Below are 26,948 nucleotides of genomic sequence, written 5' to 3' on the forward strand. Positions count from 1 at the left end.
GTCTTGTGTCTGTGTAAAGATGTAGAGGACTGCATTGTTGTTGCTGAAGCAGCTTTGGCCACTATATCCAGGCCTTTGACTTCATCCCCTACCCAATAGCCTAGCTCAGGCACCCCCAAACTGCGGCCCTCCAGATGTTTTGGCCTACAACTCCCATGATCCCTACCTAACAGGACCAGTGGTTAGGGATGATGGGAATTGTAGTCCAAAACATCTGGAGGGCCAAAGTTTGGGGATGCCTGGCCTAGCTGCTTCAAAAGAGGAGGTGTTCTAATATTTTGCATTGTGCAGTCAAATCTGTGCAGTGTGGCAAAGAATAGCTGTGAACTGAACTATGTACCCAGATATATAACTCAAGATCTAAATAAAAACTGTAAATAAATTTTGTTCTCATTTGAGAAAGGACCCTTGTTCAGTGATTCAGCTGCAGAAGTTTCCAGGCAGGGCCGGCCCTACGGCAAGGCTGGGTGGCGCAGGACGCCCGGCTGCCAGGGGGTTGCCACGCTGCGGGCACTGGGAAACGGAGCGGGAGGGGCGCCGGAGGGATCTTCACGCCAGGGCGCCAGGTATGCTTAAGACGGCCCTGTTTTCAGGTTCAATTCTTGGCATCTCCGGTTAAAAGGAATAGGCTACAGGTGCTGGGAAAGATTTTAGTTTGAGACTCAAGAAAGCCACTGCCAGGCAGAGTAGACTAAGGATAGCCACTATGGTACTCACCAGATACAGTTGAACTACAACTCCCATCAGTCCCAGCTATGGTCTGGGATGTTGAAAGTTGAAGACCAGCTTCTAAAAGGCATCATATTGGCTCTTTCTGCAGGGGACAAATCTGGGCAAAAGTATGCCCTGATATAAGGTTTGCCTAGCCAGCATTTTAAATCTCTTTGTGGTGGTTAGAGCTTCCTTTTTCGCAGCATCACTTTTCACTGGATATAAAAGCAGTCAATGGTTTGTATCTGTCACTTTTGCTCTGTTTGCAGAAGGGGCTTCCATTTAGATCACTTCAAGGAGTACAAGTTGCCTTCCATTAATGGGGGTCTTGTCAGGAGAAAAGGTGGGATGATGATGATAGTGATGGAGCATCTGCGCCCTTTTATACTAGAATGATGCAAGAGAGGAGAATACTAAAAAAAGATGTTGAGAGCTGCCATTATGTATACAATCCCTTTGAGGTGTGTTGTTTTCCCACCAAACATGCTGGGAGTTGCAGACTACTATAGAGTAAAGGTAAAGGGACCCATGACAGTTAAGTCCAGTCACGAACGACTCTGGGGTTGTGGCGCTCATCTCGCTTTACAGGCTGAGGGAGCTGGCATTTGTCCGCTTCCGCAGCCAGTTTTTCCAGGTCATGTGGCCAGCATGACTAAGCCGCTTCTGGTGAAGCCAGAGCAGCTCATGGAAACACTGTTTACCTTCGCTCTGGAGTGGTACCTATTTATCTACTGTGTGCTTTCAAACTGCTAGGTTGGCAGGAGCTGGGACCAAACGACGGAAGCTCACCCCGTCACGGGGCCTCGAACCGCCGACCTTCTGATCGGCAAGTCCAAGTGGCACAGTGGTTTAAACCACAGCGCCACCCGCGTCCCTTAAAAACCAACTACCAGGCGTGGGGTATAGAGTAGTGCAGTGCAAAACCTGGATGTCATGAGCAATAAAAAGTTAAGACTAGCTAGCTGGGAGTTTTAATGTGTTTTCTCCTTGTAATATAAAGCTCATTCCCAGAATTTCGCTGGACCGTGTGGACAGGGCAACTGTCATAGCTGTCTATCAAGGCTGAATTAGATGAAGGCAAACAAAGCAGGCTTTGTGGCGAGACTGAAGCTGCAGCCTCAAACGTTTCCATTTCTCATCCAAGGGCACTGTGGAAGCATTGTCTTCCCCCTCTCTGAAAAGAGAATGGAACAATTATGTTACTGAAATTCCACAGTGAGCCTGAAAGACTGTTTATGTCCAGCCAGGGAGACAGTGAAAACTGAAAGGAGTTTCATGACAGCAGGGGTGGAGGTTCCTCGATATATTCTTCAATAGTGTGGTGGGCCTGACTCTCCTCTCTCTCAGCAGTGTAAATCAGTAGAAAATCCACTAATGCTAATGAAGTGGAACTAGTTAGAACAAGTCTCAGTTATCCCTGACATTTTCATCGAGTTGCCCCACTCTGTGCAATGTGGATTTTATTACTTTCAATCAGTTGCCTACCTTCTTTCCAAGTCTAACCTAAAAGCCTTATGTTTTGTACAGAAGCAGAAGACAGCAATGTCTTGAATGGTGCACAGAACTTTGGAAATTCCCCGTTTTTGCTTTGAACAAATCCTCTGTATACAACTATAATACCAACTTTCCCTTCCTGAACTAAAAAAGGAAAAGCTAATAGGAATCCAGTTGTTTATAAAGTTTCTATTGAATGTGATACATTTAGTTCCTTTTGATGTGCACATAGAGGGCAATGAGATTCCCCACAGCTACTTAAGATAACAGAGGTTATCTTAAGCAGCATGCTCTCCTTTCAAAAGAAATTACACTTGGGAGCAAGTCCCAAAATGAAGTGGGACTTCGCTGCATCCAACACGGCTGTTTCACACCTGAAGCAGACTTCCATTTCACAGCAGAACTTCCCCTTCCTCTCCTCTCCTTGGCATGGCTCTATGCTTCTTGAATCTCTCCTCCAGCAGAACCTTCAAAACAGCAGTGCCAGTGGGGTAGAGGTGGGGTGGACTTAATAGCTGAAAAAAGTCAGCCTTTCATGGCACACATAGTCTACATAGTCGAACTGGTATAAGGCTTTGATTTGACGTGTTAACTTTACTTTTGAATTATTTGGGAGCTGAAGCTATAGTTGCAGATTTTCTTAGTTGCTGCAAAATAAAAAAATTCCTTCAGTAGCACCTTAAAGACCAACTTAGTTGCTGCACACACACAAAAACCCACCCTAGCTTATAATTGGAAAGCTGCACCAAACTGTAATGATTATGGAATGGTTAATTAGCATTATGGAGAAAGCAGCCTTGCATTTTGCACATGTAGTCAGATTTTCACAGATGTCTTGTCAACTGATGTCTTTTATTTTCAGTCTTGCAGAGAGTTTTTGCTAATTGCTATTTTTTTATCATCAGGACTGTGAAGATGTTTGTTGTTCACTGCCTTTTACTGCAGCTCTTGCTTTTACTGAATAGATGTTTCACACTTGCTTGCACTGCCTTCAAGGTCACCTATGAGCTCACTGATTGCCTAAACTCTTTGCCTAAACTCTTTCTCCTGAGCATCTCACAGGTATTAATTTGAGTATGTCTGATGGTTGTTGCCCCACCTTTGGAGTGTGAGCTGTTCCCAGTTCCTCTCTATACCTTACAGGACCTCTCTTCAGTAGCTCTCATTGCTTCCATGATCAGAAGTCTGGTTTTGCTTTTTTTCTGCTAGCCTCTAATTATAACCTCCAGTGTCCTGTGTTATATCCAAACCTACAGAATGATCCATCACTAACCAATTACTTCCCACTCATGCTTGTAGCTTTTCCATGTGTGATATTCCCCTACTGTTGATTTCTTCCTCCCTACACCTGCAGGACATGGACTGGATCATGCTCTTAGATTTATAAATTATTCTTCCATATCAAATTTATATTGTACTTTCCTATTACTATTGCATGCTCTGAATAATCAGTTGTTGGTACTTTCGCCAGGCCCTGAGCTAGAATATTGATAATATATCAGTTTTGGCATAGTTTACATACTGGCTTCAGACTTCACTAACAGCACTTCAGCTATAATAAAAATAATAATTTTATTATTTATACCCCACCCATCTGGCTGGGTTTCCCCAGCTAAGTGACTTATCATTTATCAGTTTTCCATAACAATGTCCAAAACAAGTGTATACTATAATATTTGGACACGGTGCAACTGGGTGCAACTACACCTATGTAGCCACCCAACAGATGACTGGCAAAGTTTGCTTTGAAAGTGCAAGCCACCTTTTGGTGTGGGTGATTTTTTTCCTCTACCCATGTAGCCAAATAGGTGATTGCATCACAGGCCATTGCTAGGCACTTGACTAAGTCAAGCAGAATCACACTTGCGGTCCTCAAAGAATTAACAGTCAAACAATGAGATAAAGAACCATTTAACCACTTCCCAGGCCTTTGAGGGACTCAGCTGGTTTTGTTCTGCTGTTAGTTTCCAAAGCTTCGTGTGACCATTATAGGGGGTAGATATTGCATGTGGTGGTTGTGAATGAACTGTGGGTGCCACATGAAAAATGTTGATATTATATATTATTCCCCCTCGTCATGGTATATTACAAGTTACTTTGAAACCTTTTAGATAACAGGCAGCTAATAAGACTAATAAATAATAAGAATGAACTGTATTAAGGGTCATATTGATAGAAGTTAAAATTCTGAGCTGTGTTGGATCTCAGTTGCATAAATCACAAGTCACCTTCCGTGAATCAGGCTCATCTCTTGTAAATAATAGTATGATACAATTACAGGAATCTTTGGCTCATTGTTTGGCTATTGACTAAATGAGAAGATTAGTACAGTACTGATTTAAGAGAGCACAGTTTACACACACAGCAAGCACTCCTCAGAGAAGATGAAAACACAGTTTAATTTGGGCTGTGGCTTACTGTGAAAGTTCCATGTTTCATGCAGAAACAAACTGAAGCACTGTTGTTATGACAGCTTTTGCTAAAATCTATCTTATGGCAGTCACATACTTTCTCAGCTTCAATTAGCACTAAACTAATTAACACACTGCTCTCCCATATACTTGTGAACAGTGGCTTTTTTCTTTCTTAGTGTGTCCCAAGTGTGATGTAAGAGTGATTAAGTAGCTAATTACTCTTTAATTGAATTTACACATTATACCCTTTTCACTTGTTCAAGCAGAATATTCGTTCAGAAATGAAATTAAGCTGTACCAGCATGTGAAATACACCCACTGTATTAAAGAAATGAAACATAACTATAAGGAACCACGTAAAAGTGTGATTTATTGCATTTATTATAGCTGTGTGGAACAGGAGGCGACACAAACAGCTTTTCGCGTTAATTATAAATTAGGTTAATTGAAAAGAAATGTGTGACCTATAGTTTTCCTTAAAGGTAAAAGTCTCAATATAAAAACAAATCTTAATACACAAATTAGAAATGCTTTAGGAAAAAGTTTTATTGAAAATTATCAAATAAACATATCCCGGCATTAGGTGTCGATTTTGGATATGGATTTATATCCCTTTTTCATATATTCATGTTATTTATTTTTGTTGGTTTGTTTATTCATGTTCCACCTATATTATAGCACATGTTATATTTAATGAGATCCAGCGTGGTGCAATGATTAGAGTGTTGGACTAGGACAGAGAAGACCCAGGTTCAAATTCCCACTTACCCATGAAGTTCACTGGGTGATATTAGGCCTGCTCTGTTCTATCTTGGTAACTACCTCAAAAGGTTGTTGTGAGAATATAACAGAAGGGGAAGAAAACTGTGTATGTATGCACCTTTAGAGAAAGGGTAACATATAAATACAATAAATAAATATTAAAGGCCTGTGTGATCTCCTGACTTGGATGACATACATTTGAATTAAACATTAGCATAACCCTGTCAGAAAAAAGCTTACGGAATATTGGAAGCTCAGGGTTCCATCAATACATTACATATATTGTCTGTTTTACTTTTAACTGGAGATTATTCTATAGCTTCCAAAAATGTAATTGTGAAACTATCGGCTGAAAACCCAGGAATTTCTGGAAAACCAATGAATGTATCATTTGTTTAATCGCATAAGTTTAATCGCGGGAAAGACAGTCCTCATCATTTGCAATATTGTTTAAATGTAATTATGATATGGTTGACATAGAGATGCATACTCTTCTTGCTATAGTGCATGCTGATCAGTAAACAATATTTCAAATAATTAGTACTAACGCATATTGTGGACAGATTACATTGAAGCATGTTCAAAGGGGCTCATGTTTTCTTCAATATTCTGAGAGTGAGATTTGTTACTTCCTAAGTCCCATTTTTCTCTTCTTCGTGTTGGAGAATTCTTTATTCTCTGTCTCTTATCTTTCCCGTCATGCCTCTTCATATTGGCAGGAACACATCTGATCCCTTTGGTAAAGACCGTCTGATCTCTAGATTCCAAAAATAAAGAAATACTGACTTTCCCTCATTGTTATTTCTTCATTACTTACTATAAACTAATATTCATATTTTCAAATAGGCTTATGTTTACATTATTAAATAAAAAAACAAGAAAGAGAGAAGAATGACTTATGGAAGATCATTCCAGCTACTGAGTTAACATATTGGAAAAGGACAGAATTCTAAAACGTTTTATTTCTCTCCCTCAGGCCACTCCTTAGTATGGCTCAGAAATCCACAATGGCTTCTAGTAAGCAGGATAGAATAAATACATATTGACTCGAAACATCAAGGACTCTTAGAAAACATCAAGCCAGCAGAAATCAACTTATTTAATTCAATCTTATTTCACAGGGATATACTGTATCATATATAATTGTTTATCAAAGCATATGAATCGTCAATCACTTCAAAATGTGTAGGATACAAAGGGAGTCATATATTTACCAGCATTACACAGGTTTTACTACACACTTTTCAGCTCCTGTTTTCAAGAGGATGTTAGGGTCCCATCGGCAAAATACTTTAAAAGATGTATTATACCACCTAAACAGCCATGACTGTAGTTCATTAGGGTGGTTAGAGTTGTTGGAGATTCCCGTTCTCCTCACAGAGCTGCAATTTCAAAGTGGCTTACTGTATTTTTCCATGTATAAGACAACCATTTTTTCTTAATTTTTTTAGTAATAAATTGGGGTTCATCTTATATTCCACAACTTTCTTAATTTTAATTTTTTTAAATTTTGGGCTTCCAAAAATAGTCTTATACATGGGGTCATGTTATACATGGGAAAATACCCCTCTTCCCCAGGGACTTCTGGGGATTGTTGCTCTCTGAGGGGAATAGGGGTTTCCTAGCAACTCTTAAAACCCTTAGCAACCTCACAGTTTCCAGGATTCTTTGGGGAGAGCCATGAAGTGGTTTAATACTGCTTTAGATGTATAGTGCAGATTGGCCCCAGAATGGGTTAGCTGTGGGGGGGCCAAAAAATTGCAAATGTTTTTCCGGGGTGTAGTGACTCCTCGCTTTCTGCATACCTGTAGATGCCTCAAATTACCTTCAGGTCTATGCTTCCATTATTTGATTGCAGAAGTAAAATAAAGAGTAACATAACTGAAATAACACTTGAGAAGGATATAATAACTACTTGGACTTTTCCTATATGAGAACAGATTCCAAGATACATTTTCCTTCAGCTCTCCTCCAGCAAAAGTACGGTAATAATCAAGTATTCAACCAGGCACAAGATGTCCTCTTCCAGATGCAGTGGGCAACTTCTAGATCCTGGGCTAGGCTATGGACGACTGACTCGGGTGCTTGAGGTTACCAGCAGCTGGTGGAAATTTGTAATTGGAACTGAGCAAGTAGTGTAGAAGGGTACCAAAGGTCTGCCAAACTTAGAACAGCTTCACAGGTAACAGAAGTTGCTCCGATAAAGGCTAAAATTCATCTGAGTTCAGTGCAATCTGAAGGCTGTCTAAGCTGAAGTTGAAAGGAACAGTGTGTTCCACATCCAGTCATCTTTACTGGAGAGCCTACAGGGGGACAAACAGTAACGGGTGAGTTGGTGTGTTGATTCAGAATCCCTGCTGGAAAGATCTGCTTGACTGCTCTTGAGAACAGAGTGCAGGAGGATGTCCTCCTTGAACAACATGAATACTTTAATATTGTATTTAATATTGTATTGATTACTACTGGTGCACACTTTTTACCAGTTTCTCAGCATTAATGTTGGTCCAGCATTGTGACATAGCCATGGCCAGGGGAAGGACCAACACTCCCTGGGATCTTGTGGGGCTTCCTCCTCTTGCATGGCCTCTCTCTCTCTCCCCCCCCCCACACCTACACACACACACACACACACACACACACACACACAGGTCCTTGGTTTTGAAGTCTTCCATTGAGGCATTGAGTGGCTGCTACTTTACAAATCTGAAAAGCAATCTTACTCTTTAACCACAATTGGCCTTCAGTTGAGAGGTTTATTTCAATGGATAGCAGGTGACTGTTAGGCATCGTCTACATAGCTGTTGATCATAACTTGGGCTTAAATGGCATTGAGTAGGATCTCAAGGCCCACTTAAGTGGTCTTGAGTTGGGGACACCAGTTCCCCACCTGAGCTCTGTGTAGGCCAAAGCCGGCGCCATTCATCTCAGGTTACCAGCAGGATTCCAGTCACATGATGTGCACCACATTGGGCCCCTTTATGCTGGTCAACTCGCACACCATTCCCCAGCTTCAGATCCTAGGGGATTAATGAATCCTGACCCAATGCCATGCCAAATCCCGTTTACCTCACTTTGGTCAATAAATATTGTGGCCTGTTATCACCCACACTTGTGTCCTGTATTATTTAATCTCTACCTGGTTTGGGAAGCTGACCACAATGCGCCTGTCAATGTGGTGCTTATTGTGGTCAGTCAGGGATGAAGGGAACCAAAGATTAACAGGCTCTGAAGGATACTAAATTGCTGCGTGGGATAAAATAATGTGTGGCAAGACACATTATTTTGATTCTAAATTCCTAAATTATTTAATTGGCCCAACTTTCCAGTGAATACCCACTTACCGGTATATTGTTTTGGATTCAAGTAAGTTATGGGCAGGTTGACAAAGCTGTTCCCAAGAATTATTTTTAGATGCTGTTAAGTGTATTGAAAGAGCTTTGCCATTTCAGATCAATATTTTTTAGAAGTAACTCTTGCATGCTTAATATTCAAAGTCATCTTGTCAAATAACTTTGGTGCTACTGATATTTGAATTACCAGCAGTGCCCTTAGGACATTATTCATTCTCTCACAAATAAAATTTACATGAGTATGTCTGCGACTTCCCCCTCAAGTAATCTCTATGCAGGAATCCAGTTGCATTTGAAATCACTCATTCCAAAAACAAAGTAATTATATTGTGGAACTGCAGAAGTGTACTATATAATTGAAATTCCAATATGGTGAAGGGCAGGCACACAACAGGAGAGCAAGCAAAAATTCAGGAAGAGAGGGCAATGGTTCCTTCGCTTATGTCAGGGGTAGGCAACCTAAGGCTCATGGGCCGGATGCGGCCCAATCGCCTTCTCAATCCAGCCCCCAGATGGTCCAGGAATCATTGTGGTTTTACATGAGTAGGATGTGTCCTTTTATTAAAAATGCATCTCTGGGTTATTTGTGGGGCCTGCCTGGTGTTTTTACATGAGTAGAATGTGTGCTTTTATTTAAAACGCATCTCTGGGTTATTTGTGGGGCATAGGAATTCGTTCATCCCCCCCCAAAAAAAAAATATAGTCCGGCCCACCACATGCTCTGAGGGACAGTGGACTGGCCCACGGCTGGAAAAGGTTGCTGATCCCTGGCTTATGTGGTCATCTGCGAAGTTTTCAGATTTGGGACCCACATTTAACCCTGAGTGCCAATGCAAGAAACACTGCTATTTCTATGCCATGCATGGCTCTCTCTTTTCTTCTCTGCTCATGATAAGGGAGAGAGCACTCCTCTATCTGTAGGCTTTCAACAGTTGTGTGGAAGAGTGAATTTTGACAGGTGCAGCTTGTCCTGTAAGGATGGAGGCAAAATACACCTGCCCAAAATCTAAGTTGGACACAAACCTTAAAGAGTTCTGCCCCCTTTGCATTTGGTCTCCACTCCCGCGTGTCCCTTTCTGTTTTGTTTTTACTTACCTACATTGTTATTATTTCCATTGTTTGTCTTTGCTACTGGAAGGCAGCCCTTATGACTCTGTCACTTAGTGGCTGTGTGGGTCTAAAGTTATCTCCTAGTGTTCCATCGCTGCCTTCTAGCAGTTCTGCCCCTTTAACATGTGTCCTCAGTCTTCGAAACTCTTCTATCTAATAAAAACAAGAAAACAGTTGTTTTACACACCAGCTCCATTGTAAGGAAATGTTAATACTGTTTATTTCTCTCTCTCTCTAAACTATATCCCACCATTCTACTATTTGTGGTATAGCGCTTTTTCTTCTTCTTTTTTAGAAAACCTTATAAAATCAGGAATTTTATTATAATCCCTACACATTCCTACTCCAAATCCTGTAGAAAACAGGGGTTTGTTTACAAGTGAATTTTCATATGGAAGATCTGTGACATCAGTTCAGTGCTGGTACAAATTCCTAGGCCCAGAATTCTTTGAGTGCCTTGTGTCTTTTGCACCAGACTGTGGTTGGCAGATCTCAGGGTTCTAAAAAAAACACAAAGTAGATCCCACAAGTTGCCTTGCCCCATTTTGACAGGGCATTCCCTATGATAATGCCCAGTTTGTGGAACTCCCTCCCTGGGAAGGTACGCCTGTCCCTGTACAGGCTTTTAAACACAAATAAAACACATATCTCTTCTCCTGGGCCTTTGAGACCTGAGTGTTGACTGCAATTTCAGCTGGTGGTATTCTTTTAGTATATGGGTTTTTTCTGCTTTTGTGGTATTGTAACATATTTTCATGCGGGCGGCGCTGTGGTCTAAATCACTGAGCCTAGGGCTTGCCGATCGGAAGGTCGGCTGTTCGAATCCCCACGACGGGGTGAGCTCCCATTGTTCAGTCCCAGCTCCTGCCAACCTAGCAGTTCGAAAGCACGTCAAAGTGCAAGTAGATAAATAGGTACTGCTCTGGCGGGAAGGTAAATGGCATTTCCGTGCGCTGCTTTGGTTCACCAGAAGCGGCTTAGTCATGCTGGCCACATGACCCAGAAGCTGTCTGCGGACAAACGCTGGCTCCCTCAGCCTATAGAGCGAGATGAGCGCCGCAACCCCAGAGTTGTCCGCCACTGGACCTAACGGTCAGGGGTACCTTTACCTTTAACATGTTTTCATGGATTGTTTTTGTGATGTTCACTGCCCTGGGTTTCCATGGGAGGCCAGAAAATGAACCTGGCACTTTCGGCATACAAAGCATTTGATTTGCTACTAAGCTCTTCCTTAAGCTTTTTTCTCCCAAAGCTCCCACTACATAATGAGCCATTTGCTTTGGGGTCCACAAAATAGCTGAGATGTTAAATATATATTGCGTAGACAAGCCTCTGCAATCTGAATGTTCTCTTTTTAACCAATTGGTTCTTATTAATGCTTTCAATTATATTTTAATGCACTTTTTCTGATATTATTCTTATTAGGTTTACACCTTCCTGATATATTTTTATGAAAATGTGGGTTATAAAGTAAGCAAGTACAGGCATACCTTGGATCTCGAACACCTTGCAACTCGAAGGTTTTGGCTCCTGAATGTTGCAAACCCGGAAGCGATTGTTCCAGTTTGCGAACGTTCTTTGGAACCTGATCGCCTGATGTGGCTTCTGCAGATTCCGATTGAGTACAGGGAGCTCTTGCAGCCAATCGGAAGCTGCACCTTGGTTGTCAAACGTTTTCGGAAGTTGAAGGGACTTCCAGAATGGATTCCGTTCGGCAACCAAGGTACAACTGTACCGTATTTTTCCATGTATAAGAAGTCCCCACATACAGTGGTACCTCGACTTACGAACGACTCAACAACCGAATTTTCCGACTTACGAATGGGGCAAACGGCCGCATGCTTATGAATTTCTCGACACATCCGAACAGTAACCGCGCCGGTTTTAGATAGGGTTTTTTCGACTTACGAATTTTTAGATGGGGTTGCTTCGACTTACGAATTTTGCCGTTTCCAATGCATTCCTATGGGAAATCGCATTTCCAATGGCGTTTTTCGACTTATGAATTTTTCGGCCTATGAAGGTGCCTTCGGAACGGATTAAATTCGTAAGTCGAGGCACCACTGCATAAGACAACCCCTATTTTTTTGAACCAAAAATAAGCAAAAAATCACCCCTAATATAGATAGCATTTCCATTCAGTGTATCATATATTCCACGGGAGGTACATTCACACCCCCATGCTTTAAAAACAACAACAATCTGTTCTTGCCCTCACCCAGATGACAAATTTTATTTCTCATAGAAAATATTGCCAAGGTTTAAGAATGGAGACAGGAGGCTTCTCTATGTGCAAGTCAGTGTAGGATCAGATTCAACTCAAGATTTATCTTCGTATCGGTACAGTGCAAGGACAATGACATTTCAGAAGATAACTATCATTGTGGTTACCATCTACTTCAAAACTGACTTCTTTCAATACGCTTGTTTATTTGATGAACAGCTTGGGTTGCTAAGATTATTGTTCCTCAGAGTAGCGCTTTTGAAATCCATATTCTTTTTAGCTTTGAAAGGCAGAATGGAGCAGCTTTCATAGAAGAGATGAAAGGAAGGAAGATGATGGAGGTTCTTGGGAGATACTTTAAAGGAAAACTTCAGATTGTGAAGATGTTCATTGATTTTATGTCTATTTAAGTGGATTAAGAAAAAAAAGTTTCCCTGTAAGTCTCTTACAGAAGAACAGTAAGATCTTGAGTATCTTACAGAGAGGTAACATGCTTCAAAAGAAACCTGAACTGAAATTTCACTAAGATAGTTTGATGTCATTGCAGTTTAGGAAAAAGTGATTTCTCCAACACACTTCAAAAGTTTCAATCTTTGGAGTCTTGGAGAGATAAAACAAACAAAAATGAGATGAGAAAAAAAGCTCCATCACAGTTTCAGTATTTCTGAGTACTACTAGGAGGCCTTCAAATAAATGCATGTTGAATAGAGTGCCTCACACTTGTAACAACAGCTTTATTTTAATGATGTTTTCAATAAGGGCAAGACTCCACATCATTCAAGGGGAAGCACTTCTCAGCCCTTACTTCAGTAGGAGAAGTGAATACCAGATATACTTAACAACTATTTACTCTGGACAACCATAAAAGAGCATAAATGGGCAGAGAAATCCTAAGGTGGTTAGCAGGGGAGGATCTGGCAGAGATGCCCCTTCACTGAGTTCTTCTGATGAGGGGACTCTACCGTACCACCAGTGGCATGCGGTGAAATTTTTCGTAGGGGAACAGGGCCAGAGGTGCTAGCTTGCAAGGAGCATGGGGGGTCGGTGTCATGCATGGGATGTTGTGACGTCCTGACATCTTGCACATAAGCATCACGCCTCCCTCCCTAAGCCAGGCAGAAGCTTCCCAGGCTTTGCGAATGAGGTGCCAGGGCTCTGACAGGATAACTGAACCCTCCTGCCTCCTTCCGAAAGCCAGGTGGGCTTTGGGAAGATGGCAGGACAGCTCTTGGACCCATCAGAGACTTGCGCCTCCCTCCCTAAGCCGGGCAGAAGCTTCCCGGGTTTTGGGAAGGAGGCACCAGGGGAACATTTAGGGGACTAGCCTAGTCCCCTTAGTCCAATGACCACACACCACTGTCCACCCCCATGGGGGCCTCTGCTGCCCCCACCCAAAGTGCAGCAGGTTGCAGGATACCATTGGAAGTTAAATGCTTAGTGTAGAAGCAGTCTCTCTCACACACACACATGCCAGCAAACGTTTTGGGGTGGTCACACTGCTTCGTTTCACATTAGCGCATCGCCTATAGCACCCTGCTGAAACCCCATAGCTTTTTATACCACAAATATCCTGGGTTTAATCTTGGTTTTGTTGTGTTACAACCCCTCTGGACACCATTAACGTGGTAGCATTGCAGAAGTGTTGCAGAACAAAGTAAAGCTGAATAAATCTACCGCTAATGCACTGTTATTTTGTCAATACTATGTTGCATAATACATCCCCAATAGAACAGGAGCCCTGTGTCGGTGGGGGGGGGGGTCAGACGTAAGCAGGCGGGCATGTTCAGAACCCACAGGAACAGAGACACACAAATTGTGTGCCTCTGTTCAAACAACTAGCAGTAATCATTTAAAGGCAGACAATGACAAGGGGCTACATTTCTTTTTTACTCTGTGATTTATTTATTTTTGTCTTTCCCGCATATATATCTATTTGGCGTATAGAATAAAAGTCAACAGAGTTCTTTTTTTCCATTTCTGACCTTTCTATTGCTTTCAGTGACACAAAAGATTTAACCTTTATTTTAAAAGCCATGCTCCAACTGATCTAATGAGATCTTCAAGTAGAAGCAGGTATCCTGCCCTGCAATATATTTTGCACGCTATAACCTTTCGCTCAGAATTACATTCTAAGGTCATTATAAGCACAGCCATTACCTGAAGTTGGGATACGGTTAAAGGATATCTAAATAAGATCCATGTAACACCTTCGCTGCAGGGGGGAACCGTGAGCGAGCCTTCGTACACCCAGTAATCTCGTAGCAGGGGGTCTGAAATTAAATGGACGAGATTGGTTTGAAAACCTGCCGTTATGCGCCATCTTTCTTTTTGAAATCAAGGGCACAATCCTAACTTCAGTCTAGAGAGCTTTGCCAGGTGCAGCCAGCGGGGAGCATCTCCTGTTGGAAAACAAGCCTTTGCTGCAGGCACTTCATCCCCAAACTACATCCCTGCAAGGAGATGTTGAATGGAACATCAGACTGCAGCAAACAGAATCTGAAGGATTTAAGAAGGGCTGCAATCCCCACTGGCATGGGATACTCTCCTCTCGCCACGGGCTACCAGCAAGGGATTTCACTAGCATGCCCCTTCTCAGTTTATGTGTCTCTTTGTGCAAAACCATAACAAGGGCTTTCCTCAGTAAAGCCCAGATTCTCCCAAATCCAGGCAATCTGAGCATGTCAAATATGTGCAAGGTGCATTCCATGGCCAGGTAACTTTACCTTCGAAAGAGGAAATATGCCTAGAGCAGCCATGGTACAGCCATGGGTTTGCCTCTGTCAATGCTGTCAGGGTCACTGGCAGCACCAGTCTTGGTCTCTATAGTCTTTTGTGCATGCATGGTTTTGTGGCATACAAATAAGCACTTACCTGGTAATAATGTGTTGGGATTAAAACACGGTATTGTCTTGGACTTTCCCTGAAAATTTAACAGAAATCAGTCTCGTCTCTCTAGTTTTTAAGAGAGAGCAGATTTTGAAACAATTGACTATCTAATAAAAATACCAAATTATAAGATTAAATTATTTATCAAACTCTTCCTATATTTTTTTAAGTGTTTCTGTTTTTACAAAATGATGTTGGATATAGCTGAGCTACTTAATAAATCAGAGAACTCAAATGTAGCCTGCAGCTATCATATTTAGTTCATTTCAAAACATTTTTAGAAAGCAGAATTAACAGCCTTACCTTATATTGGATGTCTTGCAGAATTTCAGTAACAGCCTTCAGGCCTGAATGCTCTTTTCCTATCTGAAACATAATGCACAATAAAGAAAGATAAACACACAGTATTCCCTCCTCTGATGAAACACAGGTTTCAAAGTTATCAACAAGTAAAGTCAGTTCTGTATTCATTTCTACCAAACTGGATGACCTTTTGCATGAAGTTCAAGCAAAGATGCACAGTGAAGTAATTGACAGAAAAGTAAATAGAGCGGACAAGATAAAAACAAGAGTACCGAGGTATCAAACTTCAGGATAAGCCAACTTGCCTACTTTTGCCTTAATGTTTCAGTAATTATCATATGTCATGTCATAATCAAGCATCATTGTGTGACATACAAGGTTATCATTTGCTCAGCTGTGAAAAGGACACAGATAAAGTTTAGATCTTCGGCTCCTCTTGTTCCAAGTGGATCTGCACGTTACAAAGAGGGCAAGAGTAAATTATTTTACTTCTGACATTGTATCCTGCCCTACGGTCTAAACAGTTCGAGGTGGCCTCCTCACAACCACCTTAAGTGACTAGCCCAAGGTCAGCTAGGGAACATCATTGCTGATTTTTGATCCCCAGTTTAAACCTGACATAACCTACTACACAACTAGCACATCAGATAGCTGAAGACCATATGTTCTGAACCATGAGGGTTTTTGAGAGCTAGAAGTCTATACAGAGAGCTGGTTCATTGTGAATGAAGAAGTCAGCATGGTTTCACTGAAAGCTGCCTTATACCATATATCCAGAGAAGGCCAGGAAACCAGCCTTTCAGTCACCTCAGTCATGTTGTGGGGGAGGGGTCCTGTGTACATACGGGGCTTCCATAACTCATGAGTAGTGTTGGAGGAGAACTTCCAGCAGTTCACATTTAAAACTGAATTTGTCCAATCTGCACTTTCCAAAAAAAATTATGAGAACCATATCAAAGACATTTGTCAGCAGTTGCACTTACCAGAATTTTGCAGTATCATTCTCCAACCCAACAACACTTAGGAACATGCATAAATCAGGGGGGAATGTAAATAAAAATGAATGCATTGGTGAAAATAACTTACTGAAATTCATTATGTGAGGGGGAAATTGCTTGCAAAAATGTGTATGTTGGTCAAAACTGCACCCAGAACTGTGGTTATTAGGAGAAATCCTTCAGGATTTTTGAGAAAGAAAAATTCACAACTTGCTGGACAAATGTGGAGAACTGAATTTAAGATTGATTAAATATTCAAAACTAAGAAAACTCAAATGTACCAAGCCTTCCCTCGCCCCTCATGAGTATGAAGGGATGCATTCACATAATAAAGTAAATGGGGGAGACTCCCATCTCAACGTTGCAGGATACATGGGACTCTTGTCAGGCCAAGAGAAGATTTCTGTTACTTTAAATGAGTTTGTTTCAGGTGCCAAATGCAAACAACATGTTTAGAAGCATTTTAAGTGTCAAAACATTCACCCCAACCCAGCAAGAGGGATCTGTATGGTTAAGCAACCTTATACATGTTTTGCCAACGCAGACGTGCCAATGCAATCTGCTTAGTTGAATCTTATTTGCTTTAAGCCATAGGCCATAAAAGAAAAATGTCAGACCAAAGTAACCTTAAGTCTTAAGCAATAAATAAATCTCAGTGATCAGGGAACAGAGGCACAAACAGCAACATTAAAACAGACATAGAAAGTTCTTTAAGAACTTGCTTCTTGACTACTGTTCATTACAGTGGTACCCTGATTCTCAAACTTAATCCGTTCCAAACTTAGTCCATTCCAAAACCAAAGTGTTCCAAAACCAAGGCATGCTTTCCCATAGAAAGTAATGCAAAATGGATTAATCCGTTCCAGACTTTTAAAAACAACCCCTAAAATAGCAATTTAACATGATTTTTACTATCTAACGAGACCATTGATCCATAAAATGAAAGCAATAAACAATGTACTGCAGTCACACAATCAATCAGTAGCTGAACTGGCTTCCACACAGTCACAAAAACAAAAAGAGCCGCAAAAACAAAAGCGCAAAATAAATAGATCTCAGCACAACACTCAAAACAGAAGTGTGGCACTCAAATCGGAAGCATAACACTCAAAATGGAGCACATTCGGCTTCCGAAAAAAGTTTGCAAACCGGAACACTTACTTCTGGGTTTGCAGTGTTTGGGTTCCAAGTTGTTTGAGTACCAAGGCATTTGAGAACCAAGGTACCACTGTATATGAGAATTGTAATGCATCTGTCATTGTTTTGCAGCTGTCAAGGCAAAAGTAGCCACGGTGCAAGGAATGCCTTTGTTTTCATTGGCCAGAAGAAATTCTATTTTTGTGCAGTGTTGTCCAATATTCCTCATCTTTCAACTGCTTGATAAGAAAGCTATTCTTTGAATATTTCAATGTAATGTAGGAAACTGTCCGAGACTGAGTAACACCACTGCTCCATCTTGCACAGTTCTGTCTACACTGACTGGCAGCAGCAGCTCTCCAGGATTTCAGACAGAGATATCTCCTAGCCCTGCCTGGAGATGCTGGAGATTGAAACAGGACAACTAAAAGAAAACTGAAGTTGGTTTTCTTCTAGTAGGCCATTCAGCAAATGGCACCCAACTCTCTATCAAGTTTAAGGATGCAGTGCAGAAACATTTTCAATTAAAATAAAAATACTGAGCAATGCAAAAAGAAAAAAGAGGGGGGAGGGAGCCCCTTGATTAAATTGAATTGAAAAAGTAGAGAGAGATTATTAAGCTAAAGTTATTTAACAATTTTACATAACTTTCCGAGTAACTCCAAGGTTAGTTCTGCCGAAATTGGAAGGCTGCTTCAGAAGCAATTATGGAAGAGTCCTCTAGGATACAAAACTGAGTGAACTGAGAGCTACTTCCATTATTTTTAATGCTCCTATTTCTGCATCAGGACCATAATCAATACATTCAAACAGTCTTGGAGGCATTTATAATCATATTATAAAACATGACAAATTAATAGAAGCAAAAAAAAAAAAACCAACCCAGAATCAATTTCAAACACAAAGGACAACTTTCCCCACCCCTTCCATACAATATTGAAATGGCACAACTAGTTATGAAAAGGCAGCCTTCACCAACCTGGTGCCCCCTGGATATTTGAGACTACAACTCTGCATCAACGTGTTCTTGCTGGCTTGGGCTGATGGGAATTGAAGCCCCAAATATGTGAAGGGCAGAGGGGTAAGCTCGAGAACCTGTTTGGGCTGCATAGAAGTCTTAGAACAAGACATTTGTGTAGTCTTCTTTGGCAACTCTGCTTCCATAGCATACAAGGTAATTTGTTCTGGCTGAAACTGCAATCCTAAGCATACTTACTTGGAAGTAAATTGAAATCAGTAGGGCTTACTTCCACATAAACATAGTTAGGGTCATGGTGCACAAATATGGTTCATAAAGGAGCATTTGCCTAGTACCTAAAGCAATAAACAATGCACTCATGGGTGTAGTCAGGGGGCCTAGAAGCAGGGCCGCTGGCCAGCCTGCCCCGCTGCCCCCCGCCGCCCGGTGCCGTCTCCCTTCTCCCTGGCTGGCTGTGGGGTGGGTGGAGGGAAAGCCCCAGAGCCGCGCAAAGCGTTTGGCTGGCTTTCCCTCCGCCCGCCCCACAGCCAGCCAGGGAGAAGGGAGACGTCCCTTCTAGCCGGCTGGCTGTGGGGCGGGTGGAGGGAAAGCCAGCCAAATGCTTTGCGCGGCTCTGGGGCTTTCCCTCCACCCGCCCCACAGCCAGCCGGCTAGAAGGGACGTCTCCCTTCTCCCTTGCTGGCTGTGGGGCGGGTGGAGGGAAAGCCAGCTTTCCCTCCACCCGCCCCGGCGATCGCGGAGGGGGGAGGAGGGGGCCGGAGCAGCCCGATTTCGGGCTGATCCTGCCGCCCCCTTGCCCCTGCCGATTGCGGAGGGGGAGGAGGGGGTCGGAGCAGCCCGATTTCGGGCTGATCCTGGCGCCCCCTCGCCCCTGAACGACCATGGCTTTCCTTGCCCCACTCTGGCCCCTCCCCCCGTGCCTTGGCCCCACCCCTTGCCTCTTGCCCCCTAATTTTGATCCTGGCTACGCCCCTGAATGCACTCACTAGTGAATTCTTCTGGAGTAAAATTGTTTTTCACAGAAGCCCCCAGATCCCTTTCACTTTGACATAGTCAAACCATTCTTTCTCTGTATATATTCCAAGCACTTAAATAGATAATCAACATATTTTGTGTAAAGTTGAATTTAGATCAGCAATTTGTATCTTAATATAAAACACCATTCTCACTTAGGAATGTTGGAGAATTCTGTAGAAAATGGAAAGAAAGAAGGGAAATTGCATGTTTGTCTGTGGTCAGGAACAAAAGTCTCTTCAGCGAATATGATTGGTAGTAGTTCACATCATCAATGTTAGTAAGCAAAGAATATGCAATTAATGGCTTAAAAAACATTTTGGCATTTCCTGTACGTGGAAATGAAAGAAAGTTACACAAATAGTTACACAAGTCATGCAACTTACATTAAATAGCAGACAGCAAGATGAATAACAGTATTTGGCAGAAACCAAAGTGCAGTGGAATGGAAACCGTGCTGATGGAGATGAAAACAGATTAGAATGGGAATTGCTGCCTTCATTCATTCATTCATTCATTCATTCATTCATTGCATTATTCCTGTTCTCATTGCTATATGTCATCTAAAACGCAAATAAGCCCCAAAGCTGAACTTTGAAAACCATATTCATGCTCTTCTACAAAGAGATAAGATCTGCCGCATCATAAAAAATAAGTCCATTTGCAGCTGTCCTTATTTGAAATATTATCACTGCAAATCCTAAGTTTCTTTAACCAAGTCATTAAATCTGATCCATATTGAGCTTTCTAAAGTGTAGAGTTGTTCTAATGCCCACTACAAAATAAAAAATAATGATATTTTCTCACCAGCCCACAAATAACTCCCACACAATCGTTTTCATTTCCAGAGACAATTTATAACCTAAGTTTGATTATGTTCAGAATGCCTTTCTTTTTCTTTTCTTAAACCTAGTATTTCAAAATATTCTACTGCACACATTATGACGTTTTTTGAATCACACCGTTTACAAGAAATGGTCGTGATAAATGGTCATGAGTTGCCTGTGGCAAAAAAGCAACTAATTTAATGATGACTGTGATTATGATTATGACAAAGACAGTAGAAAGTTACCTGCACAAATAAAGCAATAATGGCTATGCCGTTCTTCTTCCCCACTGCTTCATCAATATTGTGGTACATTGTGGAGTTCCAGTGAACTAGATGGAGCTAGAGAGAGGAATCGAGAGGGGGTTACAATATTTTTGTCCTACCTTAGCACAGGAATTTCCAAAATGGTTCACAAAACAAAATTTAAAACTATTACACAGGAACAGTAATATAGCATCATCAAACATACTAAAAAAAAAACAAGCAAACACTGTAAAAGCCAGTAGCAATAAAAGACATAATAAATCAGCACACTCCTTATGAGATAATATTATTTTCCCCCTGTACCTGAAAAAAAGGAGATTGCACCAGATTGCTCTTTTGAAATTTGGGACACTCTATCAGAAAAGTCTTTGTCTAGTAGCCACCCACCTAAGCACAAAAGGGAAGGGTAGCTATAGCAGGACTTCTAATAATATCAGTAGATTTGGGCAAGTTTATATAGGAAAAGGACATCCTTCAAATACCCTAGCCCTGGGACTCCTCTACACTCATGGATTTTAATGCTAAAACTGAGTTTTAAAGGGTTATGAAACAGCCATATAATGTTCTTTAAAATGTTAATGATGTGTTATCAGAATGTGACACCAGAGGACGCTGCAGAGCTTGCCCCGTCAAATAAGACCCTGTAGAAAAGGAAGCGAAGCCCAATGCCCTTATGTTTTACAGCAATATAAAAAATATCGTTCTAAGAACATTTAAAGGGTGAGTATATATCCAGCCCTGGCTTTGTCAGTTGTATTTCCACTGATAGTAGCTGGCAGCTAATGTGCAGATTTTATCTGCCCCATTCCTCCCCCTTGAGCCTTGCCCAGGGTGAGAGGCAAGCATCCATATGCAGCAATGGCTGCCTTGTGCCATTAAGCCCTGCTGCTGCCTACCAGAGGCCGGAATTGCCCGCTCCGTGTGAAGCTCCACTCTCAGAATTTGCAATAATCTTTTGCAAGTCTTGTTAACATGTGATAAAGGTGTGTAAGTGTCTTAATCAGGTATATGTTGCAAGATGAAAAATGAATAGTGAAACCCAAGCTTCCAAAATTTAAGTGCCTAATTCTAAAGTACTCGCCACCAGGCCCGACCCACCCATAAGGCAAGGTGAGGCAACCACCTCAGGCAACCACCTCAGGCAACAGGATCCACAGGGGCCCCAGATCCCAATATAGATCATTATCCCCCCCCCCGTTCCTGATGTATTTCTTCACTCGCCCCTTCTTCCCTGGCAGAGAGAGGGATGCCATTTTGTGGTTCACCTCAGGCACCGAAATGTCTTGGGCTGGCCCTACTCACCACTAGCTAGTTAAGTGCTAGACATTGGAAAATCTTCTCCTGTAATCATAGTATGCTTTCCTTTTGTGTACACACACACACACACACACACACACACACACACACACACGTAAAGGACCCCTGACAGTTAAGTCCAGTGGCAGACGACTCTGGAGTTGCAGTGCTCATCTCGCTTTACAGGACAAAGGAGCTGGCATTTGTCCACAGGCAGTTTTTCCGGGTCAGTTTTTTCCAGCAACAGAACACCGAAACCCAGTTTCTCCTCTGCTCCCAAATCAGACAAGGAAAGTAATGGGGAAATGAACTGGAAAGTGTAGGATATGCAATGTCAGTCACACCTGCACTACACATTTAAAGCACTATTATACTGCTTTCAGTGTCATAGGGAATCCTAGAAACTGCAGTTTAAAGGTGCTGATCACACAAAGCTACAATTCCCAGCACCTTGAACAAACTACAGTTTCTAGAAATAATGCCCCGTGACTATTAAATTTATATGAGCCCACATGCACACAAAACATTTAAATCACTATGATGCCACTTTATACAGTTTCCCCCAAAGAATTCTGGGAGCTGTAGTTTGTTAAGAGAGTTGCTAACAGTTGTTAGGAAGACCCTATTCCCATCCCAGGGCAATGTACAGTGTGGTTTAACTCTCTTCACAGAGAATTCTGGGATTTGTAATTCCCAGTATAATTTGGGGGAAGCCATGGCTGTTTAAAGTGGTGGTATAGTGCTTTAAATGTATGCGTGCCTGTGACCGTCATCTGACCTATCTGCAAATGATTCGGAATGAATGCTTATTAAATAGTCAAAAAGAAATCAGGAGTTGTGCTTAATAAGCAGGTCCATCTGGAAGCAACCTGCATCTAAGCTCCTGGAAAACTTTGTGCAAAGAAATCAAGATTAATGCTCAATGAATGGATTGTCTAGGATTGTGCCTTTTATCGATTGCTTTTGCTCTTGGTCGCCACAAGAGGGCACTCATGCTGCCTGATGAGCATAATATATACAGCACGAAAAAGAAACTCCATGTATGGAAAGAAACTCATTGAATTAAAGAGTTAACGTTTTAGCTACTGACCCTATTGGGAAAACAATGCTCAGTTCCACTCCTATTGTTATCTTGTTAAGGTCAACATATACCTTGCCACCAGCGACTGTAACAATGCTCCAATGGACAATAACCAAGTTTAGAGTGACCACTTTCCTGAGTCTCATTGCGACCTCTTGGATGGAGCTACCATGACTTTCATGACGGGTCACATTTGAGAGGTAATGATCTAAAGCAGCCTCCCCCCCCACCCCCGCACCGAAGTCCCCAAAACTAATATATATCTGAGAGTTATTTTAGGATTCTTAAAGGAAAAGTATGTTTGTGTGTGTGCTCCATAAATGAGAGAAAATATTATATGCGCTCCCCATTAAAAAGAGCCTAACTACTTTCAGCTGGTGAACCACATTTCATCTTTTAACCTGAAACACAAAACTTACTTATAATACTCCCCAAAAACTTGAGAGTAAGGCTTTTGAATTATGTTGCTGGAGGAGACTCTTGAGAGTCCCGTGGACTGCAAGAAGATCAAACCTATCCATTCTATCCATTCAGGACAGATACTGAAGCTGAGGCTCCAATACTTTGGCCACCTGAGAAGAGAAGACTCCCTGGAAAAGACCCTGATGTTGGGAAAGATGGAGGGCACAAGGCAAAGGGGACGACAGAGGACAAGATGGTTGGACAGTGTTCTCAAAGCTACCAAACTGCGGGAGGTAGTGGAAGACACGAGTGCCTGGCATGCTCTGGTCCATGGGGTCACGAAGAGTTGGACACGACTAAATGACTAAACAACGACAAGGTTCTGTATACACTGTCCTGTTTAATCTGCATCCGGTCCACTCCTGCTGCTGGTTTGGGAAGCGCTAGTCACCATATCGATCCTGTTGTTTCTTAGCTTTACTTTAAGCAGGTAGCGTGTACTGAGATGGGCACTGGTTGTCACTTTGGTTTTAATTTACAGTTTAAACTGTTTTGCTTTGCTTTGGGACACACCCAGAGAATTCCTGTTTTGGGAAGTGATATAAATGCAGTTGATAAATGAACAGACCCAATGTAACTGGCTTGTCCATGTTGCTGCCCAGCTATTCCGCATTGAACCAACTAAAAACAAGCAAGCCTGGTTTCCTTTCATGCACATAAAGTTATGTTAGATTTGTGTATGCATACACAATCATACTTGGAACATTTGGTCCTCTTCCTTCTGATATTAATTCTGCTGCATCTTTGCTGTCATCCATGGCCTTGAAAGGTCTTCCGATAACTCCAGCAGACACTTAGCCCCTTCCTAATTCCTCATTTTACTAGTAAGGCAATATTTTTTGAGGACGTATGTTCTCCAATTAAGCCATTTCATTTCTGTCCTACAAGGATCTTCCGTTGGCATTCATGACTCTCCTCTTCCACATTTTACCCTCGCAACCCTGAGACCTAGGCTGATGGAATAGCCCAACGTCACTCAGGGAGATTTCATAAATGAGTGGTGATTTTAACCCTGTCCTCCTGCACTAATCCATTTACTATCACCCCACATTCTGGAAAGAAGGCATAGAAGTGAGTAAGTTGGTGGCAGGAGGAATAAAAAGTTTAGAGGGGACTTTGTTAATAGTTCTGGGTGGCAGCTTTAAGACTAACCAGTTCAGGCTCCAGTCCTATCTGGGAGCTATCCCCATGGAATTTAATGGGGCTTACTTCTGAGTTATATATGGTTATTGCAACATTATCCCATTATCCCATACTAGACATTGTGAAAGCAGGGACCACTTCTAAACCAAGATTGGACACACACACACACACAGAGAGAGAGAGAGAGAGAGAGAGAGAGAGAGAGTTCATTTTATATATCTTCCATTCCTGCATATTTTACTATAACCATTCAAGTCAGTTTTCCATTTTTACACCATTCAAACATTAATTATACTGTTGAATTTATCTTAATGCTACCAGCATTTTCAATTGTGTACAATTATTTTCCATATATTCAATAAGTGTTCTCCACTCTTCTTTAAATATAAGTTCTTCTTGTTCTCTTATTCTATGTATTAAACCTGGAAATTCTGCATATTCTAACATCTTAAGTTGCCAATCCTCTTTGTCTGGGACCTTGCTTATTTTCCATTTGGGGGCTAACAAAACATAGCCCACTGTTGTTGCATACATAAATAAGCTTTTCTGACACCTAGGAATTTCTGTCTGGGTTATTCCTAATAAAAAGGACTCTGGTCTTTTAGGGAAGGTAATTGTAAACATTTTTTCCAACACATTATAAATCATTTCCCAATATTCATTTCTCTTTTTACATGTCCACCACATATGAAAAAAAAAGATCCCCTCCTTTTCATTTCCAACACGTATCTGATTGTACTTTATATATCATAGCCAACCTACTCAGAGTTAGATACCATCTATGAATCATTTTCAAATAGTTACGGTTGGACACTTTTCATTTGTAAAGGCACTAAGGGCTGTAGTGTCCACACCTTTGCATAGGATGAGAATGGGAAGAAAACCAGAACAACTTTGGCCTGCCCATGTGACCTCCCAGACTATATAGCAGACTATATCGGTGCTGCGTGTTAGTTCCAGCGAAGGTATTATTCGTCATTTATTTCTGTTCTCTCCCCCCCCCCCAAAAAAAAGCACAGCAGCTTTGGGGCATTCCCCCCAAAAAAGCAAAGCAACTTTTGCACCCCCCAAAAAACCTCAAAAACTTTGGTCAGCAGCTCCCCCAAAAAAGCTCACCAACTCTGGGCACTTTGTGATAAATAAGGGTTTTTTTGTTTGGTTTGGTTAAATTATTAGTTTTTGGTTTATTAAATACAGTTATATATTACAATTATACATTTTTGTTATTTAAACTATAAATATCGCGAAATTATGGTTTTTTTCTCAAAGTGACACACCACCCGAGTTAGGCTCGGGGGTTTTTGGCGAATTTTGACACACCAAGCTCAAAAGGTTGCCCATCACTGTTTTAGATAGTGGGTCTGTTAAATAATTAAGCTGTATCACCTTTCTGAAATTCAAGCAATATTTAACCTGTTGCAGCTGTTTATGGAATCATCCATCTCTGAATAGATTGGGGGGGGGGGGCAACATGGATGCATGGAGATAAAATACACATACTGTATATTATGCACATATAATACACACATATACATATTGCACTGATTTGACTATATGGCTACTAAACATCAATAACTGATGTGAATATGAACCTGCATCTTTTCAAATAGCAGACTCTGATTTCAGGAATTTGCCATTATGTTGCACCGGGTCATCCATCATTCACAGTACAAACAAGCCAGAGATACCAGGAAAACAAGTGAAGGTTATGTACAAGTTGCTCAATCTAAGACTTTGATTTACAGTAGCTCCAAAGTTACTAGGGAACAAAAACAAACACAAAAAGCCACACAGCTCTTGTGCTACCGAATTATTTCAAGTAGAAGTGGATTGGGTCCTGAAAAAATATTTTGCTGAATCAACAAACATTCACAGAAAATAGTTACAATATTTGAGAGAGGGTCTTCTATGCCATACAGTTGTTTCTGTTAAAAATACGGGGAAATAAGACATTTTGAGCAACTAAATATCCCACTTGTGGCTGGTACGAAACTGGAAAATTTCCAATTCGAAATTGGAAATGTAGGAAGGGGGGGGGAAATGTTTCTTCTTTAGAAAAATTATATGCAAATAGCATTGTTCCCTGGGGAGATTATGGACTCTCCTTCCATGAAGGTTTTTAATCAGAGGTTGGATGGCCATTTGTCATGGATGGTTTAGTTGAGATTCCTGCATTGCAGGGGTTGGACTAGATGATCCTTGGAGGCCTCTTCCAACTCTACAGTTCTATGACTTAAGACTTTTATGGGTGCTTCCACATGAGTATTTATTGTAGGATCTGTGCTGCTCATGCATGAAAGGGTTTTTTGTGTTTTGGCAGAATTTCTGTGGGTGCATTGGCATCAAAATGCCAGCTTGCATTCCACCCCCCCCCCCCCCATTTAATCTGGATTTACCCTCTGCATGGAAAAGATGGCAAGTTTAAAAATGCTGCTCCCAATTACCTGCTTGCAATATCCAATGAGCCATTTAGAAGTGCTCTGTATTCTGG

General features: G+C 41.5%; 1 protein-coding gene across 1 annotated transcript in view; it reads right to left on the bottom strand.

Annotated features, from left to right (window-relative positions):
• Positions 1–6,460: 6,460 nt before the first annotated feature.
• The window catches only part of CA8 (carbonic anhydrase 8 (inactive)), a 43,148-nt gene continuing 22,660 nt past the window's right edge, over positions 6,461–26,948 (bottom strand). The window contains exons 4-9 of the mRNA XM_035125378.3: positions 20,455–20,550; positions 15,255–15,317; positions 14,937–14,985; positions 14,223–14,335; positions 9,827–9,994; positions 6,461–7,684 (exon numbers count right to left, since the gene is read on the bottom strand). Of these exons, the coding sequence (XP_034981269.3) occupies positions 9,860–9,994; positions 14,223–14,335; positions 14,937–14,985; positions 15,255–15,317; positions 20,455–20,550 (456 nt within the window). The 3' untranslated portion in view covers positions 6,461–7,684; positions 9,827–9,859. The remainder of the gene's footprint in view (positions 7,685–9,826; positions 9,995–14,222; positions 14,336–14,936; positions 14,986–15,254; positions 15,318–20,454; positions 20,551–26,948) is intronic.

Source organism: Zootoca vivipara, chromosome 8 (genome assembly GCF_965207765.1).
Source record: "Zootoca vivipara chromosome 8, rZooViv2.hap1.1, whole genome shotgun sequence".
Taxonomy (NCBI): Eukaryota; Metazoa; Chordata; class Lepidosauria; order Squamata; family Lacertidae; genus Zootoca; species Zootoca vivipara.